This window comes from Malaclemys terrapin, chromosome 1, assembly GCF_027887155.1.
Source record: "Malaclemys terrapin pileata isolate rMalTer1 chromosome 1, rMalTer1.hap1, whole genome shotgun sequence".
In the NCBI taxonomy this organism is placed as follows: Eukaryota; Metazoa; Chordata; order Testudines; family Emydidae; genus Malaclemys; species Malaclemys terrapin.
In genome coordinates, this window is record NC_071505.1 from 265,903,203 (window position 1) to 265,928,045 (window position 24,843).

At 40.5% G+C, this 24,843-nt stretch overlaps 1 protein-coding gene across 1 annotated transcript in view; it reads right to left on the reverse strand.

The window, feature by feature from the left end:
• Positions 1–16: 16 nt before the first annotated feature.
• Positions 17–24,843, reverse strand: part of GGACT (gamma-glutamylamine cyclotransferase) — a gene marked incomplete at its 5' end in the record, with an annotated part of 39,256 nt that continues 14,429 nt past the window's right edge. Inside the window, 2 exons of the mRNA XM_054031348.1 lie at positions 17–4,709; positions 12,105–12,257. Of these exons, the coding sequence (XP_053887323.1) occupies positions 4,231–4,709; positions 12,105–12,257 (632 nt within the window). The remainder of the gene's footprint in view (positions 4,710–12,104; positions 12,258–24,843) is intronic.

Genomic DNA, 24,843 nt, shown 5'->3' on the forward strand with positions numbered 1-24,843 from the left:
TTCCTTCATATCACCATACAGTTCAATTAACTCTTTATTTATCTCCAGCATGTAAAATGAAGGTTGTAAAACAGACATTCCTATGGAGCAATTGTTACACAGTCGTATTTGAGTGACATTCTCTATCCAGCAGACAAATATTAAGACCGTCAATGGATGTCAGATTTTTATTTCTATAAATAATTGTACATATAAGATTTGTAATTCTCCTGATTTTCAGTATCAAATACAAATCAATAAAAATTGAACATTTCTGCTTAAGTAAAGCCTCTTTGAATGTATTTTAAAGTACATAATATTCAGTGTCAGCCACTGCCATTTCAAATGTGCATGAGCTCCACTGTACAGAATAGTTGATAAAAGTGAAAAAGTAATCAGGGAGTAAACAGAGCAATTTCCCCTAAACAATAACTACTAAGTGCTTGATTTCTGTTCAGATGCATTGTAAGGCATAGAATTTTGAAGCCTCTACCTCGAAAATGTGGAACAAGTCTACCACCACCAAGACAAAAAAAAAAAAAGATGCAGCAGATGTTCTAAACATAGTCCATCGCTGGTTGATGCTATAAAGGAAGAGAAGCAAGTCTATATTCCTGACTGGTAAAAATGAATGTATGTATGTCTCCAGTAACCTACTGTGGTTCTTACAAAGCTGAAAGAACTGAGATTCCTGGTGAAAACCCCCCACACTTCCTCACATTACTTCTAGAGCCTCAGGCCAGCTGAGGTAGTAATCAGGTGTATTTTGTGCAGAACATTTTCAATTGATTTTAAAACAAAAGAGCATTTGTAATTACTGTCTACTGCAGGCAAAAGGAAGCGTGAGCCAGAGTGTTTACTGAAAGTTGTTACCAAACTGGTAACTTATGCTCTGCTTAAACATGTTCTTGTAAAGCTGCAGTATAAGAATTGCATTATTTTACTTACAAATAACCAGAGGGAAAGAAAGTTGTACTAAATCTGAAACTACTTTGAATCATCAGTTGAAGTTGGATCTTTGTTTATACTTTATTCCAAACTAAAATTAATTTCTCCAGCATCCTAACATGCTGCTGTAGATAGTGGTTACTGACCTTTGCCCAGCAGCACCCCCCTGCTCTCTTGAATGGCAGCGATCACCCTGAAAGTAAACAGGTCCCACATTTAAAGACTGTCTGCCATGGAGCTGAATCCTCACTTTAGGTAGTTTTGCAGAGGTTTCTTTCCACCCCACCCCACCCGCAGTTACAAGACTGCATTAAACCCTAAGCCTGCTGTGTGCAGCTCCCACAAACCTGGTTTCTGCAGTCTCAGTTCAAGTTTGAGCAGGGGGTTGGACTAGATGACCTCTTGAGGTCCCTTCCAACCCTGATAGTCTATGAAGTGTTTATCCTGTGAGCCTAATTCTGTCATCAGCCCTGCTCTGGATTGTACTGCTACCCAAGAGAGTCCCTAGGAGGGGAGTAGTAGTAGTTTGTTTTGCTTTGGGTAGGAATGCCACCAGTTTCTCACCTAGTGTCTATAGTAGCTAACCATTACAATTACTAGAAAGATCTCCTCCTCCTCCTATCTAGCATGCCTGTGGCTCCTCCATAATGGAGAAGGGTAAAATTTTCAAAATTATTTAAGTGATTTAGATAGAAATTTACCTAAATCCCATTGAAGAAAATTTCTAACAGAAAATGAAAGTCAAAGGCCCACTTTGAAGTGTTTGATCCAAGAGGTATTTTCATTTCAGGGTGAAAGTGACATTAGAACCTTACTACTGGGCTATCTGCAGTTTGGCTGAGAGTATGTCCGTGATTTCTGAGTTATTTCTACCTCAAGCCCTTAGTGATTTGTCTAAGGCCACAGAAAGAGTAATTTCCGCAGGCCTGAAGCCTATCCTGACTAAGTCCTAACCTATGCTATAGTTAGGTCAACATAAGGCAACTTATGTCAACCTAATTAAGTCACTGTCTACACTACAGCCTTGCTCTGGCCAATAGGATACCTACTACACCCACATAACTCCAACTGCACCTCCACCAGAGGCATAGGGCTTATGGCAGTGTAGTTAGGGCGATGCAGTGTCAACGTAGACACTACGTTACTTACATCAGCTGTCTCCCCCAGGGCTCTCAGTTCCCTGACTGGACTCTGGGTGTGGCTTCCCCCCAATCCTACTGGGGAGCTGACAGCCCTGGGTCTCCTCAATGGAAGTGCTCCTGGTGAGTAGTGTGGACATCAGCCACCCCAGTAATTACTAACCTAGATTGTAATGTAGACATGGCCCCTCCCTGTCCTATACTCTGACCACTTTACTTGGTCAAGCATCACGATACTTAATTCAGTATTCAACAGTGTATCCATTCCAATGTCCTAGTTTTACAGCAGTATGTGATAGAACTGTCTGCTTGAGATATTTAGCAAGAAACCATGCAAGATTCTTCCAAGTTTCAGTAAAAATGTTTTTAGCCCTTACAGTTTTGAAGAAAAACGGTCAGGCAGCCTCAAATAAAAGCCCTAGTGATCTTAGTGGCATGGTTAAACGTACCCTGTATAATTTTTCCATGTGATTCTGCATACAACGTTACAATTATTTAATAAGAACATATTGTTCCCTGGATCAGTTTGCAAATCTCCCATTGTCATCAGAAGCAGTGACCACTGCTTCCTGTCCCTCCCATTGGCCTGAAGCAGCAAACCACAGCCAGTGGGAGCCGTGATCAGCCGAACCCACAGACGTGGCAGGTAAGCAAACTGGCTCAGCCCGCCAAGGGGCGTACCCTGGCAAGCCGCATGCCAAAGGTTTCTGATCCCTCGTATATAACCTTGATGATATATCCCCAGTACAAGGAACCACACTGCAAGTGTAATTTGGCTTATTCTACAGATTACATTTCATACACACACCCTCCCCTCATTGACAGGTTTGTACAATGAATGTAACATGTGCTCTGTGAATATTACATGCAAAGTAGAGGACCTACTCGGTATCAAGCAGCAAGAGAAAAAAGTGTTTGCCTAAATAGTGCAAAAGAAAAAGGACTAAATCCTTTTTTACATTTAAAAAATATTAAAGAAGGTCTTTGCTTACCAAAAAAACAGTTCAGTTTCATGTATTTGTGATTTTTGCATTAAAGATTTCCTAGAGACTTATGAGCTATTATATCACTAAGTACTTTGCTAAAACAGTCCTATAATATATGGGGCAGCTAAAATCAGCTTTTACCAAGTCCCTGAGCAAACATTTACTCAGTAGACTGTAATGGCACCAAAAGTGCTGGTATGGTCTAGTGGGACAAAATAAACACATTTTAAATTTAACTCCTGTACATTCCCAAGATTTTATCCTAATACATTTTATAAACCCAGGGGATCTTACAAACAATTGTTACAATCAAGTTAGCTTTAACAGACAAAATTCAGCAGAGTTTGTTACACCTCACAGTGAGAAGTTCATTCTATTTTCGGGCTTTTTTAATTCTCTTTACTACATTTTCTATCGCTTTTTTTTTTTTTTCTTACAGCATTTGACATGGATGTAATTGTTTTCTTTTGAGACATACTGACTGAGGAGTGTCGTGAAGTAATCTGAGCTGTTTTTCCAATATACTGAAATCAGCCATATTTCATTATCTTGCAGTAGCAGGATTTTACCAGTTTTACAAAACTGACATGAAACTTTACCAGTTAGCGTGAAGACTCCTTCTACTCAGCTGCCCTTTTACCTTGATTTTACAAAAGAAAGAAAAAACCCAAACACAAAGTATTTTGCTCACCAATCAAAAACAATTATTCATCTTGGCCGAGGGAACAAGTAAAATTTTGCCAGGCTTGGCATTAGAGTCTGTATCTCTATTATAATGATGTTAGGGTACGTCTATACTTACCTCCGGACCCGGAGGTAAGCAATCAATCTTCTGGGATCGATCCCGGAAGTGCTCACCGTCGACACCGGTACTCCTGCTCCATGAGAGGAGTACATGGAGTCAACGGGGGAGCCTGCCTGCCGTGTGTGGACCCGTGGTAAGTTTGAACTAAGATACTTCGACTTCAGCTACATTATTCACGTAGCTGAAGTTGCGTATCTTAGTTCGAAGTGGGGGGTTAGTGTGGACCAGCCCTTAGAATCAATGCTTTTGTGGTTAGAAAGGTTACAAAAGGTCTTAGGTGCTTCAATAAAAGTATTCTAGATTTACTTGAGAGAGGCTTGTGATCAACATGTGTTTAGTGCATTTTCTTAATACATTGTGTTACCTTCCATTTTTAATCTCTACTTTCACGTAGCACATAATGAAGACCATGATTCCCTAAGGAATCATAATTGTCATAGTAAGGGAGATTTATCCACTCTGGCTGGTAGGTAGTTGTGCTGTACACAAAGCATTCCATAATGCTGTTACCAGCTGGCCTCTCTTCAGGTGCACTGCTTTTACCTTCCCACTCTACTACTACAATTCTCGCTGGAGTACGTTGATACATGTCTGGGCAACCTTCAAATTCATCAAGGAATTGCAGCATCTGGTCATCAACAGAATAAATCTCTCCAGTAACATGGTGTCCAGTTCCTGGGATGTTCAGCAAAAAAGGAATGTTATATTTTCCTGCAATCACCAAAGGGTATTTCTCCACGGTGCGTCCCCTGCCTTGGAATTTTGTTCTCCCATGGGTACCATTTATCATGTGCTGGTAGTTGGGCTGGCCTTTTTTAAGGGTTCCATACACAAAAACACGAGCCACTCTACCTACAGAAGAAACAGACAAAAATAACTATTACTAATAATCTAGTTCATAAAATATATTAAATTGAAAATTCAGTGTACAATTTGCATTGAAGGTACATGCACACACAAAACTATCTGGAACGATAACTGAGCAAGGGAATTTTATTACATGCAGGGCCGGCTCCAGCATCTCTGCCGCCCCAAGCAAAAAAAAAGCAAGCCGCGATGGGTGGTGGCAGTTCAGCGAGAGGGTCCTTCGCTCCTAAAGGGAGTGAGGGACCTGCCGTCCCCGAATTGCCGCAGGTGCCGCCCCTCTCCCTTGGCCGCCCCAAGCACCTGCTTGTTAAGGTGGTGCCTGGGGCCGGCCCTGCTTACATGATAATTTTTAAACAGATAAATTCCAGCAACAGCATCTATCCATTGTGCTCAAATCCAGCATAAAAATTGTTTGGGAAAATTCTATTAATCTTTCATTTTCTTTCCTATAAACAGATTAATTTCCATTCTTTCACTACAGCAGCCACAATAGTGACCAAATGTATTTTTGAACCATAGTGAAACTAGAACAGGGGTCAGCAACTTCTGGCACGCAGCTCACCAGGGTAAGCACCCTGGCAGGCCGGACCACTTTGTTTACCTGCCACCTCCACAGGTTCAGCCGATCGCTGCTCCCACTGGCCGCGGTTCGCCGCTCCAGACCAATGAGGGCTGCGGGAAGTGGCGCGGACTGAGAGACGTACTGGCCGCAGCTTTCCGCCGGTGCCAGAGGTTGCCAACCTCTGAACTAGAACATAGCTGGCTCTTTCTTTCACATGTTTACATGACCCTTGCTACAGCAATGCTAATGCTACGGTGCTTTGTGACAAACCAAAAGCAACCTGGGGAGCCATTTCAGTTACCAAAACAACTGCACTACAATTTACATGTCCTTTACCGAAACCAATGTGGAAATGTACAGTAGCAGTTACATTTTTAACTGTCTGTTCCTCTGCTAATTATCACAATTTGGACAGTTGGGTGTAGCAGGTTTTAAGACTGCATTTGATTTATTGGGACTAGCAATAGCAATGAGTGAGTCACAGCCAGTTGGGTGTTTTCCACCTCAACAGAGGAAAAGTGTGTGGCTACCCTCACAGCACATTTGAGAGTCCTTATTTCACACTGAAGAAAGTGCACTGCTGCCCTAGAACAGAAGCAATACATTTCAGTATGAATGTTTGCATGGCTACTTGTCACACAGGATAACACAGTGGTGGGGAGTTAGTCATTTAAAAGCAAAATTGAAGTGTTTGAACATAGCATCACATCATCATGCTATGTTGCACGAGAGCATTTAGATGAGAAGGAGACAATAAGGCTTATTTTTCCATAGGATGCGGCAAGCTTGGTCCCAACATTAAAGCAAGAACAGAGCCTTGATGTTTATAGTAGCAGTAATCTGAGCTCTGGCCTTAGGAACCAGAGGATGAGTAGCACCAGTGATTGGAGAGGATTTTACAACGGTGCCTATAGGAAACAGAAGGAAATGTCCCAAAGTGAGGCACATCAAAAGTGTAGTGGCAAAAGCCTAGTATGATGTGAGGTTGTTTCATGTAATGTGCTGAAGAATCTTCTGTAAATCTTCAGTTTTGTGAGTCAGCATTTGTGAATTCAAAGAGTGAAAATACTAGGAATACCAGATTTGTGGGGGGATGCAGGGAAAATTAGATTACAACTGAGTCACTGATAGTTGAAAGCAATGGTCACAAGTGCAAGGACATGTAGAGAAAAAGGTGCTCTGGGGTGCTTGTAACAACTATTAAATGACAATTTACAGACTGGGTAGTACCAGAGGACAGTGTTCTCACAAGCTTATCAACTACAAGTCCTTTCTTTTCTGAATGAACAGTACAAATGTTAGGATTTACACCCAGCATTTGGGGAGCAGGGGCAAATGGTGAATTTCAGTGCTCATGAAAGTGAAACAACAGCCTGACTTCAGCTGGGGTAGAAGGCAAGTACAGAATGTTGTTCAATCCCTAGCCAAATCCTCCTATCCAGTTCTGCCAATGCACTTCAACCTTAACTTACATTACCTTGCCTAGACCACTCCTGAGTGTCACTTGAATTTTTCTGAATCTTCGTTTTATTTTTGAGTACAACAGCCCTAGGGCTTAGTGTGGAAGGAAAGGGGTGGTTTTATGGAAAAAAAAATACCCTAGCTTCATCATTCCTTGGCTATCTTCAAGACTATCTACTCCTCCCCCATTTTTTGTGTGTGTAACAAAAGCAGTTTCAAACTGTTTGATGCGCTTCCAAATTTCACTATCAGTCACTAAGCTGCCTTGAGACTGTCTCATTTTCACCCAACATAGCAGTCTGGCAGCCTAACAGAGGTGAGCTTAACACTCCCTTTTGAAAGAGGTTTATTAGACAAAACTCAACTAGTAAGAAAACCTTTAAAAGCAAAATTAAATTAACGTGTTTTCTGCTAATTGTTCTTATTTTAGTGACCTACCAAATATTTATGGCAGATGGGGAAGAGTTGGACTATTCGGAAGAGCACATTATTGGTCTACAGGATTGTCATTTAAAACAGGCAGCAGCCCTTTGACCATTAGAATAATGCTATTACTTCAGTGAGAAAAAAAATGACTACTTCCACAATATTATATCATTGGCCCAAAACAAAATAAAAACCAAACTCCCCCACACACACACACTTGGGGGGGGGGAAAGATCACACTGATTTGGTCTGTGTGTTGTCAAGTTAGTTCAGTATAATTTATCATTCATGACATCAAATGAGTTTTGGGATACAGCTCATTCCCTTACAATAAAAAGAACATTAATATTCGGTTGCTCTGGCTCCCTTTTATAAGAAAAATCATCACCTTTCAGCTTGTGTTTTGAATAACAAACACAGATCCTTCAGGAAGAAACTTGTCCCAGTAGGGATTGAGAAAAGATCAGAGTTAAGCACTGAAACATGCAATTAATTCCCATTAGGGGATTAGGGCACTTGTGTTCACTTTGAATCAGAAAAATGAATTGTGAATTAAATTGTTCACAACCAAGAGGTTACTTGTCAGAGTTAATAAGTTAAAATATAAAAGGAGAAACTAAAATGCACACAAAAAGCTCAATAGTAAATGGTGCATCTGTAAGTAAAAGATATGCTTCATTTCCATTAAACAAAAGATTTTCCCTACTGTACATCTGAAGCTACTCTTTGAAAAAGTTTCTAGTGGGAGGACTGTTAAATGAGAAATGTATGCAGCACATTTTCTTCTATCAAAGTCTACTTGAATGTTTAGTATCATTTCATTTGAATCTATTTTAAAATAGCTAATGCAGTCCCAGCACTCCACACCATTTACCACTTTGGTTTCTGCTAAAAGTTCCAGTTTGTGACACGATGTTTAAAAAAGGGAATTTACCATGTAAAGATCAACTAGGGAATGGAAGTTTCAATCACTGTCCCTCATCTAAATGTAACATATTTGTCTAATGTATCAAGGCCTGAGCCGCTTTGCCTCAAAAAATGTGACTTCTTAAAACACACAACAATAAAAAGCTGTTGCACTGCTTTGCAGTAAATACACTTTAAAACTAATCATTAATCCTGGCCAAACTTTTGTAACAAAAATTAACCATGGTCCAAACAAAAGCAGTGAACATATGTACTTGAGGAAGATAGTTGCTGAATGTTCTTACAGGAGACTACAAGTTACACAGTTCTCTGCATAATAAACAATAAATCCAGTCTCCCACCCTAGTTGTTGCTTACTGCATCACAGAAACAGTTACAAATTATTAGCATAATTTCTGATAGTTATATTTTGTCTGATATAAGTACATTTTTAGCCACCTTGTGGCAAGAGACTAAAGAACAGCATCAAATTTTAGGACTTTCAACAAACTGCTAAACCACACTCTAAAAATAGTTCTAGGCTGTACTCCTAGACTGAATATTCAACAGTGAAAACAAACAAGGTGCCTCTTCAGGTAATCCAGTTTGACACTTCATACCTTTACTACCTTAGACTACAGAAAATCAGACCCTATAATGTACACTAGCTTCCTGGGCAAAACAAACCCATTCAAAAGTACTTTCATGAAATATTCATACTACAGTCATTAAATTTTAATGACATGGGAAAATGTGAGTGAAATCTGTATGTCATCTCTTCAAATTATTTCTCTTAACCATGAGTGACAGCCTGTCAAACTGTTGATGCAACCTCTCACTAGTCATTTTGTCAGGATTAGACTTAAAATACTAGAAGTTAAAGTAACTGGGTTTTAGGATCATGAAATTAGAAACTGTAATTGGGTTAGCATAAAAGCCAGCTATAAAAATGCTAGAAAACAAACAGGGTTGGTGCTGAACATGAGCAGTAACAAGGTTTAAATACTGTATTCCCTTATAAGCCTGTCTAATGACTGAGTCTCTGCTTAGTGCCTCCCCACCCTACTGCCTAACTATTCAAACACTATGTGAAAGGGATGGCCAGACCTATTGCTAAATGTTAGCTTAGTCAACCTGTAATTGCAGATTAGATTAAACTGTCACAATTAGAATCTTTATTCCAAGGTTGTCTCTAAAACAAAACCACAGCCTAATATGTCCAACGGTAAATCCCATAATAAAATATCCTTTCCACAATTTTTCAGACAATTATTGGATCTCTTTAGGGATTTTTAAAGGAGACTGTACGAGTGCAGCAGCACCAGGGATGTTAGGGATCATGGTAACAGCCGTTTGGGTTATATTTTGTTGAAATATTTTCTTGCAACTAAGAAACGTATCCATTTCTCTCCCTTTATACAGTAACATTATTTTCCCTTGAGAAACATTCTTAGTGTTGGCTCAGTGACCAGATATAGTTACACATTAATTCTTCAGAAGTTTCTTAAAACTGTAGGAAACAGGTGAAAAAACAAAATGCCTTGAACTTTAAACTTGAGCTCAGTCTGTTTGAATGAAATGAATTTTAAGGTCACTCTTCACTCAATGCTAACTTTCAAGGAGGACCAACATGCCAGAAAGGACTCTTGGGACTGCATCCTGTTGGTTCTTTGATGCTTTCATTTTGTTACTTGCTATTTTCTTTATGGCACAGACAAGGGCTTCCTGCTTGGGCCGACCCCTTTCCAACCTTGCTGAATACCTCAGAAAAGTTTATGGCAAAACACCTTTCTTACATTAACCACAGAGGCACCAGTGAAATGATGGTTCCTTTGAAATCAAGAGGTTATGGTCTCCTCTCAGCAGTTGTTCTCTCAAACTATGAAGTGCTGGTTTGTGAAAACAAACAACAGCATTATAGTAACCAATGCCACGTTGGACACTACTGGGGAGTACCTGTAACACTGCACCACCCTATTTTACAGCTTCCTTTGCACGCCAACATTAGATATTTTAGTATACCTAAACCTGCGCATTACTATCTTGAAGATATTTACAAATAGCAACTATAGCGAAAATATCCCCTTTTTTTGGTCACGTTCACTTAGCTGCAATTTTTTTTTTCAGATATTGCAAAATATGGATTTTGTTCATCCCAAAAGTTAACAGTATTTGAATGAATATGAAAGTGTCTGAATGATCTTCAGGGAAGGTCACCAAACAAAAGAAATGTCCATCTTGTGATCCTGCTATATAAACATGCCAGAGTAACCAGCCCAGAATCTGATCTCCACTCCAGGACATCAAGCTTCAGTTTTTATATGCAGATGTATCTGTCTTACAGGCATAATTGCTAGGGCATTGTTTCACTTTCAGCAGGAAAAAAGATAGAGTGGGTTAAAGCCAAATCAGCATTAAAGAAAACACAGAAAATAACTTTGCACGGAGTACCACACCTTGTTTGTGCCCAATGCGGGCACAAACACCGCTATGGGTATTTGCATGCAGCAGAGCACACCACACATCACACATTGGTTCAAAGTAAGTACCCATATCCTGTAAAGGCAGAAGACAGGCATTTTTAAACCTGGAACAGAGCTTTTGCAGCCAGGTCAGCACATTAATTTACATACCAATTCCCAGAATATTTCCAGTTATTGTGTAGAAATGTTAGCTCTTGGAACAAAGCAAGTGCGAAGATGATTTGAGTAAGACTCAAGAAAAAGGGAAGGAGAGAAAAATGGAAAGGATATAGGGAGCACAGCAGACTGCAAGTTTCAGGGCTTGTCTACATGGTGCATTAGTCTGCCCTGGAGGAGTCTAAATTCCAGTGCGCATGGGTGTGACACACTAAATGACCTAAGTGGACCCTGCTGCTAAGCACTAAAAATTCCCTAGTGCACATTAATGTCCAATTTCAAATAGCACTGCATTAATACAAATTAGGGAACTTTTAGCGTGCACTAGCAGGGTCTACATGGGCCAGATAGTATGTGACACAGCAGTATACAGTAGAATTTATATCCCTCGAGTGCGAACTAATGCACCAGGTAAACAAGCCATCAAATGCAGCATTAAAAGAGAAGGTGATAACCATCTTGTAGCACTTCATAAAAGACTGAAGAGATGGCCAGGTCACTGCTCAGCAAAGTTCTACACCTCTCTCTCCAAGAAGTTGGAACAGCTGTCCTAGAATGTGCTCTTAGCCTGGAAGAAAGTTTTAACAGCCTTCCCATAAGACTGAACACCAGCTGATTACCCCACCAAGAGAAGGTTGCTTCGGATGCCTTTAGGTCTTTGTTCTTGCCAACATTAAAGATGAACAAAGCATTTGTTTGCCTGAGAGACTTTGTTCTGTCTCAGGTAAAATTCAACAACTCTACAAGTGTTCAGGTGATGCCATCTTAAATCCTTAGTATGAGGTTGGTTGGGTCAGATGCAATGTGATGTCCCGATTTAACGGTCAGAAACAACTTTAGAAAGGAATTCTGTACTTGTTCCTAAAACTATTTTGTCAGGAAAGAATTGTAGAAACAGTTTCTTGATTGGCAAGGTGCTCTCACTGAACCATCTTGCAGAGATGATTGTCACAAGAGGGGCCAATTTAAATAAAGAGGAAATACAAAGAGCCATAGGCTCAAAAGGCTGCTCTATTAAATGTTTCAGAAATAAATTCAGCTTCCAGCTGGTGCTGGGTAGTTTGAGAGGCTGGCAGAGTTTCACCACTGCTTTTACGATTCTAGAAATGTGGGTATGGAATGCCAAACTCTCTCTTCCAGGAGAAGTCTGTAGAACACCAGCAGAGCCACATGAAAGTACTGTGGCCTTGATGAATCTGTCAAAAAGGAAACATCAGCAGGCCTTGACTGGAACTTTTGCACAGAGATCATGTTCAGCGCTCCTGAAACTGAAGACGTACCTTACGGCAGTAGAGCCTACATTCTGGACTAACAAAATCAGATGCTCAGAGTAGCCACATTAATTCAAGTTAATTTCTATTTTCTAGGCCACCAATAAGAACTTGCCTGGATCTTGGCAGCATACTGGTAACCCATCATGTAATCTTTGATGAGGAACAATCACTATGGAAGATGGACTGACAAGTCCTCTGGAGAGGAGAACCAAGGCTTGTTGAGCTACACAGAGCTCACTATTCTTGATTTTCCTGGTTACCAGAGCTGAAATGGAAAAAAAGCATGTGTGAGATAGATACCTTTTCATGTAATTAGTCAAACTAACTTCCATGTGTGTGTTTGTTTTCCTCTCAATGTCCAGAGCACAAAATATCCAACTTTTTGCTGTTGTTTGATGCATGTAAGCCAAACTAGGAAGTCCCCTCTCCTTGAGGAAAACTGACGGAAGCACTGAAAATTGACTGTCCAGATTTCATTCCCCTGGAGAGGGTGCTGGGAATCAATAAGATAACCTGGGAGCTGAGCTTGTCATATATACAGCATGCCAAAACTGAAAGATCCTCCAAGAGAGGATTGTAAATGGTTTCTGTTCTCAGCTGTGAATTTCATCTTGTTATCAATGCAAATGACCATAATGCAGCTTGTAGTGTTATTTTAACCATGTTCATCCAAAGATAGTAGAGAGACAAAGTGGATGAGGTAATACCTTTTACTTGACCAACTCCTATTGGTGAAAGAGACAAACTTTCAAGTTACACAGAGCTCTACATAGCTACAGAGACCTCAAAAGTTTGTCTCTTTCACCATAATGCAGCTGTCGCTCTAAATCAGACAGAAGGAGGCTGTTATGGCATTTCCAATTGCTCTCATCTTCAGCCAGTTGAAGCTCCTCGTGCATTCTGAGGGGGAACACTTCCCTTGGCAACAATGGGATTAAATGTGTTACTCATAACCAGGTCCTCAGAAGCTGTGTATGTGTGTCAGATCTCTGGTCTGGTCCCATCATTTCAGAGATTGGATGGGAGTTGAAGGGAGGGTGAAGTGGTCATCCAGGGATCTGGATGTGGTCAGTATCCCATAAAGACAGCAGCAATGCCTTGGAGGCAAAAATCTATTGGATGATTTAATTGGGGATTAGTCCTGCTTTGAGCAGGGTATTGGACTAGATGATCTCCTGAGGTCCCTTCCACCCCCGAAGTTCTATGAGACCTCCAACGTAGGGTAGCCTACTCTAGTGTCTGTACGGGAAACCATAATCCTAAAAAATGGTGTCCCTGCCAGATGGGTATCAAAAGTAAAGTCCTTATAAGCTCCCTGATCTTGGTTACTTGTTCAAGGGGAAGAACTTTGCTAACATGGGGGTAAAACCTGGCTACCAGGCACGTTAGGTCTTTCATGGGTGACGTAGCAAAAATTGGACATCTTGGGCCAGATCATCAGGTCTGGGTAAGCTATTCTGGGAGAAAAATCCAAGCAAAGGTAACTTTTAGCCCCCAGCACAAGCCAGAATATCCTCAGGACTGCTCTAATGTATACTGGTAACAACAGCCCCCTGACGCTTCCTACAGGAGGTGGAATTGTTGGCAAGAAATGGCGTAAGGCTCATTTAATCAACAACCCGAAGGGGAGCTCAATGAGGGATGCAAAGACTATAAATTTAAAAGGAAACTGCCCCAGGAGTGCTGGTAATGGTCAGTTTCTGCCTCTTATGCCATGGAGATTGGGGAAGTGACTTAGAAAGAGGTGGATGCTTGCTCCTTTATGCAAGGCTTTATCCACCCTTTATAAAAACCAAGAAACTCTTCCCCAGGCCTGAGCCTACAAAATTAGCCACCATTGGTAAATGTAATATAAAAAAAGCTTCATATCTGCTGCAGTGGGCCCTTTGTCCCCAAATGTCTCCTCATGCTGAGCTGGCTTGGTTGTTGTTTCTGCAGCTATGTCAGGATCCTAGTTTCCCCCCTTCTTGCCCCCTGCCCCCAAGAGATCCTAAGGATCCCAGCACTGGATTTGGTATCTCCTAACTCATCTCCTCAAATCCCTAATCTGCTATAGGTTTAATTTATTAAGCACACTGGATCTGGCCCACAAAAAAAATATATATCACAGAACTGGAAGGGACCCTGAAAGGTCATTGAGTCCAGCCTCCTTCACTAGCAGGACCAAGTACTGATTTTGCCCCAGATCCCTAAGTGGCCCCCTCAAGGATTGAACTCACAACCCTGGGTTTAGCAGGCCAATGCTCAAACCACTGAGCTATCCCTCTCCCCTAAATAGGTGTTTCACATTATGAAGAGGGGGATACCCTCACATTGGACAAGGGCAGGAAGAGTTTAATGGTCTGTTCTAGAGGCAGCTGCTGAAGCCAGCTCCACAGCACATGGCAACACTATTAAGCCTTATGGGAGGGACGGACGTAAAAAGGAAAGAAACGTGCTTCACAAAGCGGCTGCTTTGACCAAGGGCTCGTGGGCTGAGCAGCTGTGAGCTAGGAACCGGAGGAGCAGCCAAGCCTGGGAAGGAGGATTGGATTGAACATTGTTGACTGATTTGAATTGTGTAACCCACAAATGAACAATGGCATGAAGAGGTATAGTTTTGATCCTAGTCAGGGTGTGTGGCCTATATCTGAGAGCAGATAAGCACTCATGGCCATCCATACCAAAAGCATAATTTCACAAAGGTCGGCAGGGACTAAGAAACTGGCTGCAAAGTACAATTTTGATTTAGATTTTACAACTATATTATTAAGCATATAAAATAACCTAAACATAAAAAATTATACTGTTTTGGACTGGAGAAATTAGTAACTGATCAAAATTAAAGATAATTATTCACTTTGCAAAATATACACAACTGTCTAAACGGACTACACGGCCCAACAACTTAGTGGAAGAGGACTTTACTCCCATAATAAATCTACACTGAACGCTGATGCAATTAAGTATACAAATCGCTGAGACAGACCTCCCGTCTCCAAGTAGATTATGATATAACTTTAATAGAATTTGCTCTATATTTGACAGCAATTACCTAGGGATACTTATGAGCCTTTATTAATGTTACACCAGCACCCTCGGGCAAACATTTACTTATTGGTGCTAATTAACTGGAGAAAGAGAAAGCAAAATAGTACAAGGCAGCAGATCCTCAAATAGACTTAGTTGCCTAACTACCCTTTTAGGCAGTGCAAAATTTAGATCCTCAAAAACCCCACTCAGCTGCCACCTACCCCAAGTAGATGCCTAAACTTATAGGCACTTAATTTTCCACTAATAAAGTCTGCCAAGTGCCTAAAAATCTGCTAGTGATCGTATACACAGATGCCTACGTCCTGATGCCAAGTGCCTATTTTATGGAGAGATCCTCAACTGAGGCATTCCCCCACCTATCCCACCTGCGGGACACAATCAGGTGGGCATTCTCAGAGGCCACCTAACAGACTGGGCCTCACACAAAGGAGAGGAAGTGGTGGTGATTCCTTAATAAACTTCAGCCCGGTAGTTAAGCGTACTCACCCAGGCTGTGGGAGACCCAAATTCCAGTTCCTTTTCCAATGACTATTTAATTATTTATACAAAGTGGAACAGACTCAATATGAGGGATAGAGGCCCATCCCAGGATACCCCATAGTCCAGTGGTTAGGGCACTCTCCTGAGAGGTGGAAAATATGAGGTCATGTCAAGCAGAGGGGGGATTTGAACATCTGTTTCCCACATCCTGGAGTGTGTTCCAACCATTGAGCTAAAGATTATAGGAGGGGCACCACCACTGTCTAAATAATAAGATGGGTGAACTAGAGTGCCTGGTGTTAAAGAAGGATATTGATAGAATAGGCATCACAGAAACCTGGTGGAGTGGAGACAATCAATGGGACACAATCATTCCAAGGTACAAAATATATCAGAAGGACAGAACAGGTCTTGCCTGAGGGTGGGGGGTGGGGAGGGGAGAGTGGCACTATATGTGAAAGAAAATGTAGAATCAAATGAAGTAAAAATCTTAAATGAATCCACGTTCCATAGAATCTCTATGGATAGCAATTCCATGCTCTAATAAGAATATAACAGTAGGGATCTATTATCGATCACCTGACCAGGACAGTGATAGTGATGATGAAATGCTAAGGGAGATTAAAGAGGCTATCAAAATAAATAACTCAATAATAGTGGGGGATTTCAATTATCCCCATATTGACTGGGAACATGTCACCTCAGGACAAAATGCAGAGACAAAATTTCTCGATACTTTAAATGACTGCTTCTTGGAGCAGCTGGTACAGAAACCCACAAGGTTAGAGGCAATTCTCAATTTAGTCCTGAGTGGAGCGCAGGATCTGGTCCAAGAGGTAACTATAACAGGACCGCTTGGAAATAGTGACCATAATATAACAACATTTAACATTCCTGTGGTGGGAAGAACACCTCAGCAGCCCAACACTGTGGCATTTAATTTCAGAAAGGGGAACTATTCAAAAATTAGGAGGTTAGTTAAACAGAAATTAAAAGGTACAGTGACTAGAGTGAAATCCCTGCAAACTGCATGGAATAGAGGCCCAACTTAAATGTATACCCCAAATTAAAAAACACAGTAAAAGAACTAAAAAAGAGCCACTGTGGCTTAACAACCATGTAAAAGAAGCAGTGAGAGATAAAAAGGCATCTTTTAAAAAGTGGATGTCAAATCCTAGTGAGGTAAATAGAAAGGAGCATAAACACTGCCAAATTAAGTGTAAAAATGTAATAAGAAAAGCCAAAAAGGAGTTTGAAGAACAGCTAGCTAAAAACTCAAAAGGTAATAACAAAATGTTTAAGTACATGAGAAGCAGGAAGCCTGTTAAACAACCAGTGGGGCCCCTGGACGATCGAGATACAAAAGGAGCACTTAAAGACGATAAAGTCATTGCGGAGAAACTAAACGAATTCTTTGCTTCAGTCTTCATGGCTGAGGATGTTAGGGAGATTCCCAAACCTGAGCTGTCTTTTGTAGGTGACAAATCTGAGGAATTTTCACAGATTGAAGTGTCACTGGAGGAGGTTTTGGAATTAATTGATAAACTGAACAATAACAAGTCACCACGACCAAATGGCATTCACCCAAGATTTCTGAAAGAACTCAAATGTGAAATTGCGCAACTATTAACTATGGTTTGTAACCTGACCTTTAAATCGGCTTCTGTACCCAATCACTGGAAGAAAGCTAATGTAACGCCAATATTTAAAAAGGGCTCTAGAGGTGATCCCAGCAATTACAGACCGGTAAGTCTAGCATTAGTACTGGGCAAATTAGTTGAAACAATAGTAAAGAATAAAATTGTCAGACATATAGAAGAACATAACTTGCTGGGCAAAAGCCAACATGGTTTCTGTAAAGGGAAATCATATCTTACTAATCTATTAGAGTTCTTTGAAGGGTTCAACAAACATGTGGACAAGGGGGATCCAATGGACATAGTGTACTTGGATTTCCAGAAAGCCTTTGACAAGGTCCCTCATCCAAGGCTCTTACATAAATTAAGTTATCATGGGATAAGAGGGAAGAACTTTTCATGGATTGAGAACTGGTTAAAAGACAGGAAACAAAGGGTAGGAATAAATGGCAAATTTTCAGAATGGAGAGGGGTAACTAGTGGCATTCCCCAAGGGTCATTCCTAGGACCAATCCTATTCAACTTATTCATAAATGATCTGGAGAAAGGGGTAAAAAGTGAGATGGCAAAATTTACAGATGATACTAAACTGCTCAAGATAGTTAAGACCAAAGCAGACTGTGAAGAACTTCAAAAAGATCTCACAAAACTAAGTGATTGGGCAACAAAATGGCAAATTAAATTTAATGTGGATAAATGTAAAGTAATGCACATTGGAAAAAATAACCCGAACTATACATACAATATGATGGGGGCTAATTTAGATACAACTAATCAGGAACGATATCTGGGAATCATCATGGATAGTTCTCTGAAGACGTCCACGCAGTGTGCGGCGGCAGTCAAAAAAGCAAACAGTATGTTAGGAATCATTAAAAAAGAGATAGAGAATAAAGAGAATATCTTATTGCCCTTATGTAAATCCATGGTACACCCACATCTTGAATACTGCGTACAGATGTGGTCACCTCATTTCAAAAAAGATATACTGGCATTAGAAAAGGTTCAGAGAAGGGCAACTAAAATGATTAGGGGGTTGGAACGGGTCCCATATGAGGAGAGATTAAAGCTGCTAGGACTTTTCAGCTTGGAAAAGAGGAGACTAAGGGGGGATAGGATAGAGGTATATCAAATCATGAGTGGTGTGGAGAAAGGAAAAGTTATTTACTTGTTCCCATAATATAAGAACTAGGGGCCACCAAATGAAATTAATGGGCAGCAGGTTTAAAACAAATAAAAGGAAGTTCTTCACACAGCACACAGTCAATCTGTGGAACTCCTTGCCTGAGGAGGTTGTGAAGGCTAGGACTATAACAGGGTTTAAAAGAGAACTAGATAAATTCATGGAGGTTAAGCCCGTTAATGGCTATTAGCCAGGATGGGTAAAGAATGGTGTCCCTAGCCTCTGTTTGTCAGAGGGTGGAGATGGATGGCAGGAGAGAGATCACTCGATCGTTACCTGTTAGGTTCACTCCCTCTGGCCACTGTCGGTAGACAGGATACTGGGCTGGATGGACCTTTGGTCTGACCCAGTATGGCCATTCTTATGTTCTTAGGTTTATTTGCGTGTGGCAGAAATAGGCCTACACGCCTAACTGCTGGAGAGCATTCAAGGCAGTGCATTCCAGGCTGAGAGAGGTGCCTCCCTTTGACCCAACATTTCTTATGGGCTAGCTAAGGCAGCTTCCCACTCAGCACGTTGACTTTTGTGGATCCCATTCTCAGGCACCTAACCTTCCCTATGAATTGTTAGGGCCCTACCAAATTCACGGTCCATTTTAGTCAATTTCACGGCCATAGGATTTTAAAAATTGTAAGTGTCATGATTTCAGCTATTTAAATCTGAAATTTCCTGGTGTTGTAATTGTAGGGGTCCTGACCCAAAAAGAGTTGGGGGAGGGTCGCAAGGTATTGTAGGGGGGGGGGTTGCAGTACTGCTGCCCTTACTTCTGTACTGCTGCTGGTGAAGGCGCTGCCTTCAGAGCTGGGCAGCTGGAGAGCGGTGGTGGCTGCTGGTCGGAAGCCCAGCTCTGAAGGGGGAGCCACCGCCAGCAGCAGCACAGAATTAAGGATTGTCACCCTTACTTCTGTGCTGCTGTCTGCAAAGCTGGGCCCTCAGTCAGCAGCTGCCACTGTCCAGCCACCCAGCTCTGAAGGCAGCAGCGCAGAAGTAAGGGTGGCATGGTATGGATTGCTGCTCTTACTTCTCTGCTGCTGCTGCTGGCGGGGCACTGCCTTCAGAGCTGGGTGCCTTGCCACCAGCCGCCCAGCTCTGAAGTCAATGTAGAAGTAAGGGTGGCAATACCGTGACCTCCCTAAAATACCCTTGTCATCCCCCTGCAACCTTTTGGGTCAGGACCCCCAATTTGAGAAACGCTGGTCTCCCCTGTGAAATCTGTATAGTGTAGGGTAAAAGCATGCAAAAGACCAGAGTTCACAATCCGTGACATGTTTTTCATTCCCATGAATTTGGTAGGGCCCTAAGTGTTGTATAGGAACCATGGCTTCCTAATTCAGGGCTGTGGATTCCATTAGGTTACAGGCTGCCTAGAGTTAGGTGTTGCACACTGAGCCTAAGTCCTCTTTGTGGATTTAGCCCAATTAACTAGTGAGCTACTGAGCTAAATTCAATCGTAAATTGAAAAACAGGCATAAAATTCCAGCTATGGGGAATACAGAAACAGTATACAATAGTAAAGCCATTACAAAAAGAAAAATATCAAAAAATAACTTAGTCCTGCCATGAGTGCAGGGGACTGGACTAGATGACCTCGCAAGGTCCCTTCCAGTCCTATGATTCTATAGCAAAATAGGTCATTCCAGGGAAAAGATAGGAAATGGCCACTTTTGATTCTCTGCATTCTGACATTTGTTTTAAAATGGATTGCTAAAAATATTAGTGAAACAGTTTGTCATTTCACAATTCAATATTTACTTCAGTATAACTCACAAATACAAAAATGCATGTTTTTGAATATGGAATGCATTACATTTTTTCCTTTCAACACCTGGTGTCACCAGAATAACACAGTACTTTTCTATAAATGCTCTGCACTTGTATATGCCTTGATTTTAAGACAGTTAGTACTTAAAAATAAAAACAATAAAAGCAAAAGTGCTCCATAAAAAGTTAAGAGGAATCATGCATGAGCATGACTTTAGTCGCTAACAGGCCACATTATCATACAATTGTCCTTGGTAGGTCATTGAGCAATGAACTCTACATGTCTAAAGTTTTCAAGTGTCATCATTAGGGTCTTAGTGATGTTAAGAAAAGCCGAAAGCAATGAGAAACAATTTGTCAAAACCTCCTATTTTGATTAGGGCTAAGTCCGGTCCCATTAAAAGTAAAAGAAGCTTTACTCCTGACTCCAGCTAAACCAAAATTTGGCCCATAGTGATCAATCCTTGCTTTCTAAGTATGAGCCAACTATGACTTTTCCACCTAATCTGTGGCTATATGAGTCAGGTCACTTGAAAGATCTGTTAAGAATACAGAGGTAGGAGTATTTTTCTGCTTCTCTGGAGTTCCCGTGTCTTCAAAATAATAATCTTACAGCTCAGAATTCTAAAGAGCCCAACTTTCCTTAACTACTTTCTGCAAAGCAAATTGACAACCCTGTAAGAAAGGCAGAACTGGTGACCCTGTATTTCATTAACTAAAAAGGGTGAAGTTAGTAAACACATGTACTTTTTATATTACTTTAATGGGTACAAGAGGTTGAAATCTTTCCCAGGTTTCACTGCTCATTTTAAAACCCAACCTGAAGTTTGGCAGGCAATTAGACCATAAAATGGTATAATCAGCTTGAGTAGCCAGTAAACAGAAACAATTTTTTAAAACAGCTTTTGAAAGAGGCCATTGCAAATGCCCATAACTTTGAAAAGAAATTTCATAAAAATATTTACTGTGTATAAATTTACATTGAAAACTGGAGACATTGAGCTTGTTTTAGAGCTCCAAAAGAGATTCCCGCCCCCCCCCTTTAAAAGAAAATATACAAGAAAATCAAAAAGCTACAATAACAGACATTGTCAAGATACTTTTCAACTCACTGTTTATAACAAGGTATATATTCAAACTGTTTCTCTCATTTTTTTCTCTATTATGCATATACTGGCTTATTATTGCAGGTTTCATCATGAATGGGTGAGCTACTGATGGCTTTGCTTTTATATCCATCTTTTATAACTTTCAAACGTTGGCTTTGAAGTGTGAGGAGGTGGAGAAATACACAGGGTTATATGGACTTTACAAGAGATTTTTTGAAAAATTAAATATCCTTAGATTTTAAGGCCAGAAGGACATTTACCCAATAATCACTGAAAAAAAATTCATTTCTGGAAAAGATTAATTGTGGCTCTTTAACCAATGTTTGGAGGCATTCCCAACCCTTACACCAGACAGTGCATCTCAAAACTGGTTTGGTGCTGGCCAGCATCCTACAGATAGGAGACCAGAATTAGGACCTAGGGAGGAAGAGAGGCATGCAAACTCAACCTCAAATATTCTCATCAAGGGACACAACTGGGGGGCGGGGGAGGGAGGAGGAATGGGAAAGCACAGCAGGGGTGCACCTCACAGCTCAATGTTGTAAAAAGCAGTCAGCAAGCTGAGCCTGAATAAAAGGGGTGCCGAGTCTTTAACAAAAGAGCTTTCCCCCACTCAGTTGCTTGAGTTAAACAGGTGTTCAAAAATTCGTATTTTTTAAAGAGAATTCATTGGATTGCTTGCTAACTCAGTTAGGAAGGTTTTACATTCATGATTTGTTTAATATCTTAAATGTACTTGCTCTCCAGTCATTTACAGTCTTCCAAAAAAAAGAAAGTCAACAAGACCAGAATTTCTAATGTGAAAAACAAAGTTAGTTTTAATTTCTTTAAAAGAAAAAAAACGGTCAGAGGCACAAACCTATTTTCCTTCATAGATCACACTTTAAAAAAAAAAAAAAAAAAGTCAGTTTTGATGCTCTTTGGCCAGATATGAAAGAGATATGAGGCACACCTGGATAGTCTTTGGAAACAAAGATCTGTCCAGTGTTGGCTGGGCTGGATAAAATTGTACAACCTTGGTGGGAGAAAGTCAAGGGGTGAAATCCTGACCCCACTGAAGTCAGTGGGCCCAGGATTTCACTTGAGGACTCTGTCTGGGTAGAAGGCACAGACAGAAGAATGTCAGTGAAGGGGTGCTGTTAATCTTATTTAGACCAGGAGTCTCATCTACACACTCAACAGGAGGCAAGCGAATTGTACCCTGTGGTACCCCACATCAACAAGCCCTTGCGGTAAGTGTTCAAAGATACTTTACGCGTCCTCTCAAAAAGGGAAGAACAGAGAGCGACTCAAGCCCAATTCTGCCTTTTCCTTCCAGGGTTCACAGAGCAATCCATACCCCTATCTAGTCCACTGTATCAAAGACAGCTGTAGAGATAAAACAACGATTAGGGATAACTTCTATCAATCACAAAGATATAAAGTATCTACTTCTGGCATTGGAAAATCTGTGCCATATACAGGCTTAAAAATAGAACCTTTGCATCTGTTCCCACACCAAATTAGTCCAGAACACGTACTGCATGGAAAACGCTGAAATAAAAAGTATTGGCTTTAGTTCATTCCTCTCTAGGAACATTTCTAATCATGTTATTAGTATTTTTGTTTACTTGTAAAAATGCACTTATTCATTTCTATTTCCAAATACACATTCTTTTGTTCTAGTGCTTAGTTTCCTGCAAGTTGTTCCTTTTGAAGTTCAGCTATATATTAACTGACCCATTATCCACATTCCTCTTTCCTTCCCCCAATCTTTTGGGCTTTATCTTCTTATACATAATTTTACTGATGTTCCAGTTTTCCTTTCTTTCCTTCTCATTAAACTATACAGTCCCCACAGCATAAAAAACATCCTGCACAAAAATATTTTTATTTTAGCACACCACTTTTTGTTTGTGTGATTATGATGGCTAAAAGATTTCAGAACAACACATGCTTTTGGTTTTAAATGATCTTGTTGATATGTATTAATGAGGGGCTTCCAAAATACTGATTTAAGTGTATATTTTATTGGCTCTGCTGATAACAGCCTTGTCAACTAGGGCCTTGGCTACACTTACCAGCTAGTTCGACGGCTGGAAATCGAAGTTCTGGGTTCGACTTATCGCGTCTAGTCTGGACGCGATAAGTCAAACCCGGAAGTGCTTGCCGTCGACTGCGGTACTCCAGCTCGGCGAGAGGAGTACCGCGGAGTCGACGGGGGAGCCTGCCTGCCGCGTGTGGACCAAGGTAAGTTCGAACTAAGGTACTTCGACTTCAGCTACGTTATTCACGTAGCTGAAGTTGCGTACCTTAGTTCGAATTAGGGGGGGTAGTGTAGACCAAGCCTCAATTACACTGATGTAGAATAGCGGAGAAAGACTAATAGAGGAAATCTGTACTTATAGAGGTTTTTCCCATGCAGTTGATGTGATAACTGTAGACAAGACGTGCACTATTTTTCTAGACCTGCAGCAAATTTAGGCCCCAATCCTACACAAATACAACTGTAACTTGCTTCACATATGTAGTCCCATTGAAATCAATGGAACAACTCACATGAAGACAGTTATACATGTGCATGTGTATAAGCAAGAGTAGGGCCATGACAAACAGAACAATGTAGGTCAACAAAAGGTTTCCTAGGCAGACAGTTAAATAAATGATTATATTGTTGCATCTCAGACAATATGCCACACAAATTGCATCAGCAGCAGTTCTCCCCACAAACCAGAAATAATTAGAAGTTCAGATCCAAGAACAGCTGCCCAACTAAATACTAAATTCTGTGCATGCTGCTCATACTGCTGTGTTTTTACAGATAACACAAGAACAAAATTACTAGGGAGTTTATGCCTCGTAAGAGATAAAAATCATTAAGCTTAAGAACGTCTTCTCTATAGTCCCTGAAAATATTTATGAACACTTTTTTCCATTCTGCAGGATGATGCTAGCAGAACAACTTGAACACATTAACATAGAATTACCATTACCTAAAGACTCCAACTGATAACGTGGTTTTAAAAGAACCAGCAAAAGCTGTGGGGGGAAACAGATTTTTAAAAACAGAAATAAACAGGTTAATTTCTAATCTGCAAAACAAAAGCTATACCTGAGAAATAGTTGGTAAAGCCCGTAATCTATAGACCCCCGGATATCTAAAAATCAGATACATATGATAGGCTTATCATGAGAATCTAGGAGTCCTATGTTAAAAATTAACTACAAAAAGTATTAAAGGTACTATGACAAAACTGAAATTATCATTGTGTAGGTGAACAAGCATTAATTTTCTTAAAATCACATTTTATCATTAGTATTTTATTGTTGTGGAAATGTGCCTGCTCTGGAGAGAGTTAAGTCTGGATCATAACTGGGTTTTCATGTAAAAAAAAAAAAAAAAAAAAAAAAAAACCAAGCTGTGAACGGTATAAAGTGTAGTCACAACAGAGTCCCGCAGTAAGAAAGATGGGACAATATCAGTATTAACATGCTCATAACATGCCGTCCATTTCACTTCACCCATTTGTGATCTTTGGGAAAACAATGCATTATAATATATGCTCAACAAAAGACTAAAGTGCCAGATCAGTTTAAAGGCAACACTGCATTGGTTTAGATTAAAAAAATATAACAAATTTGTTTAAACTATGAAGAGATAGGATTTTA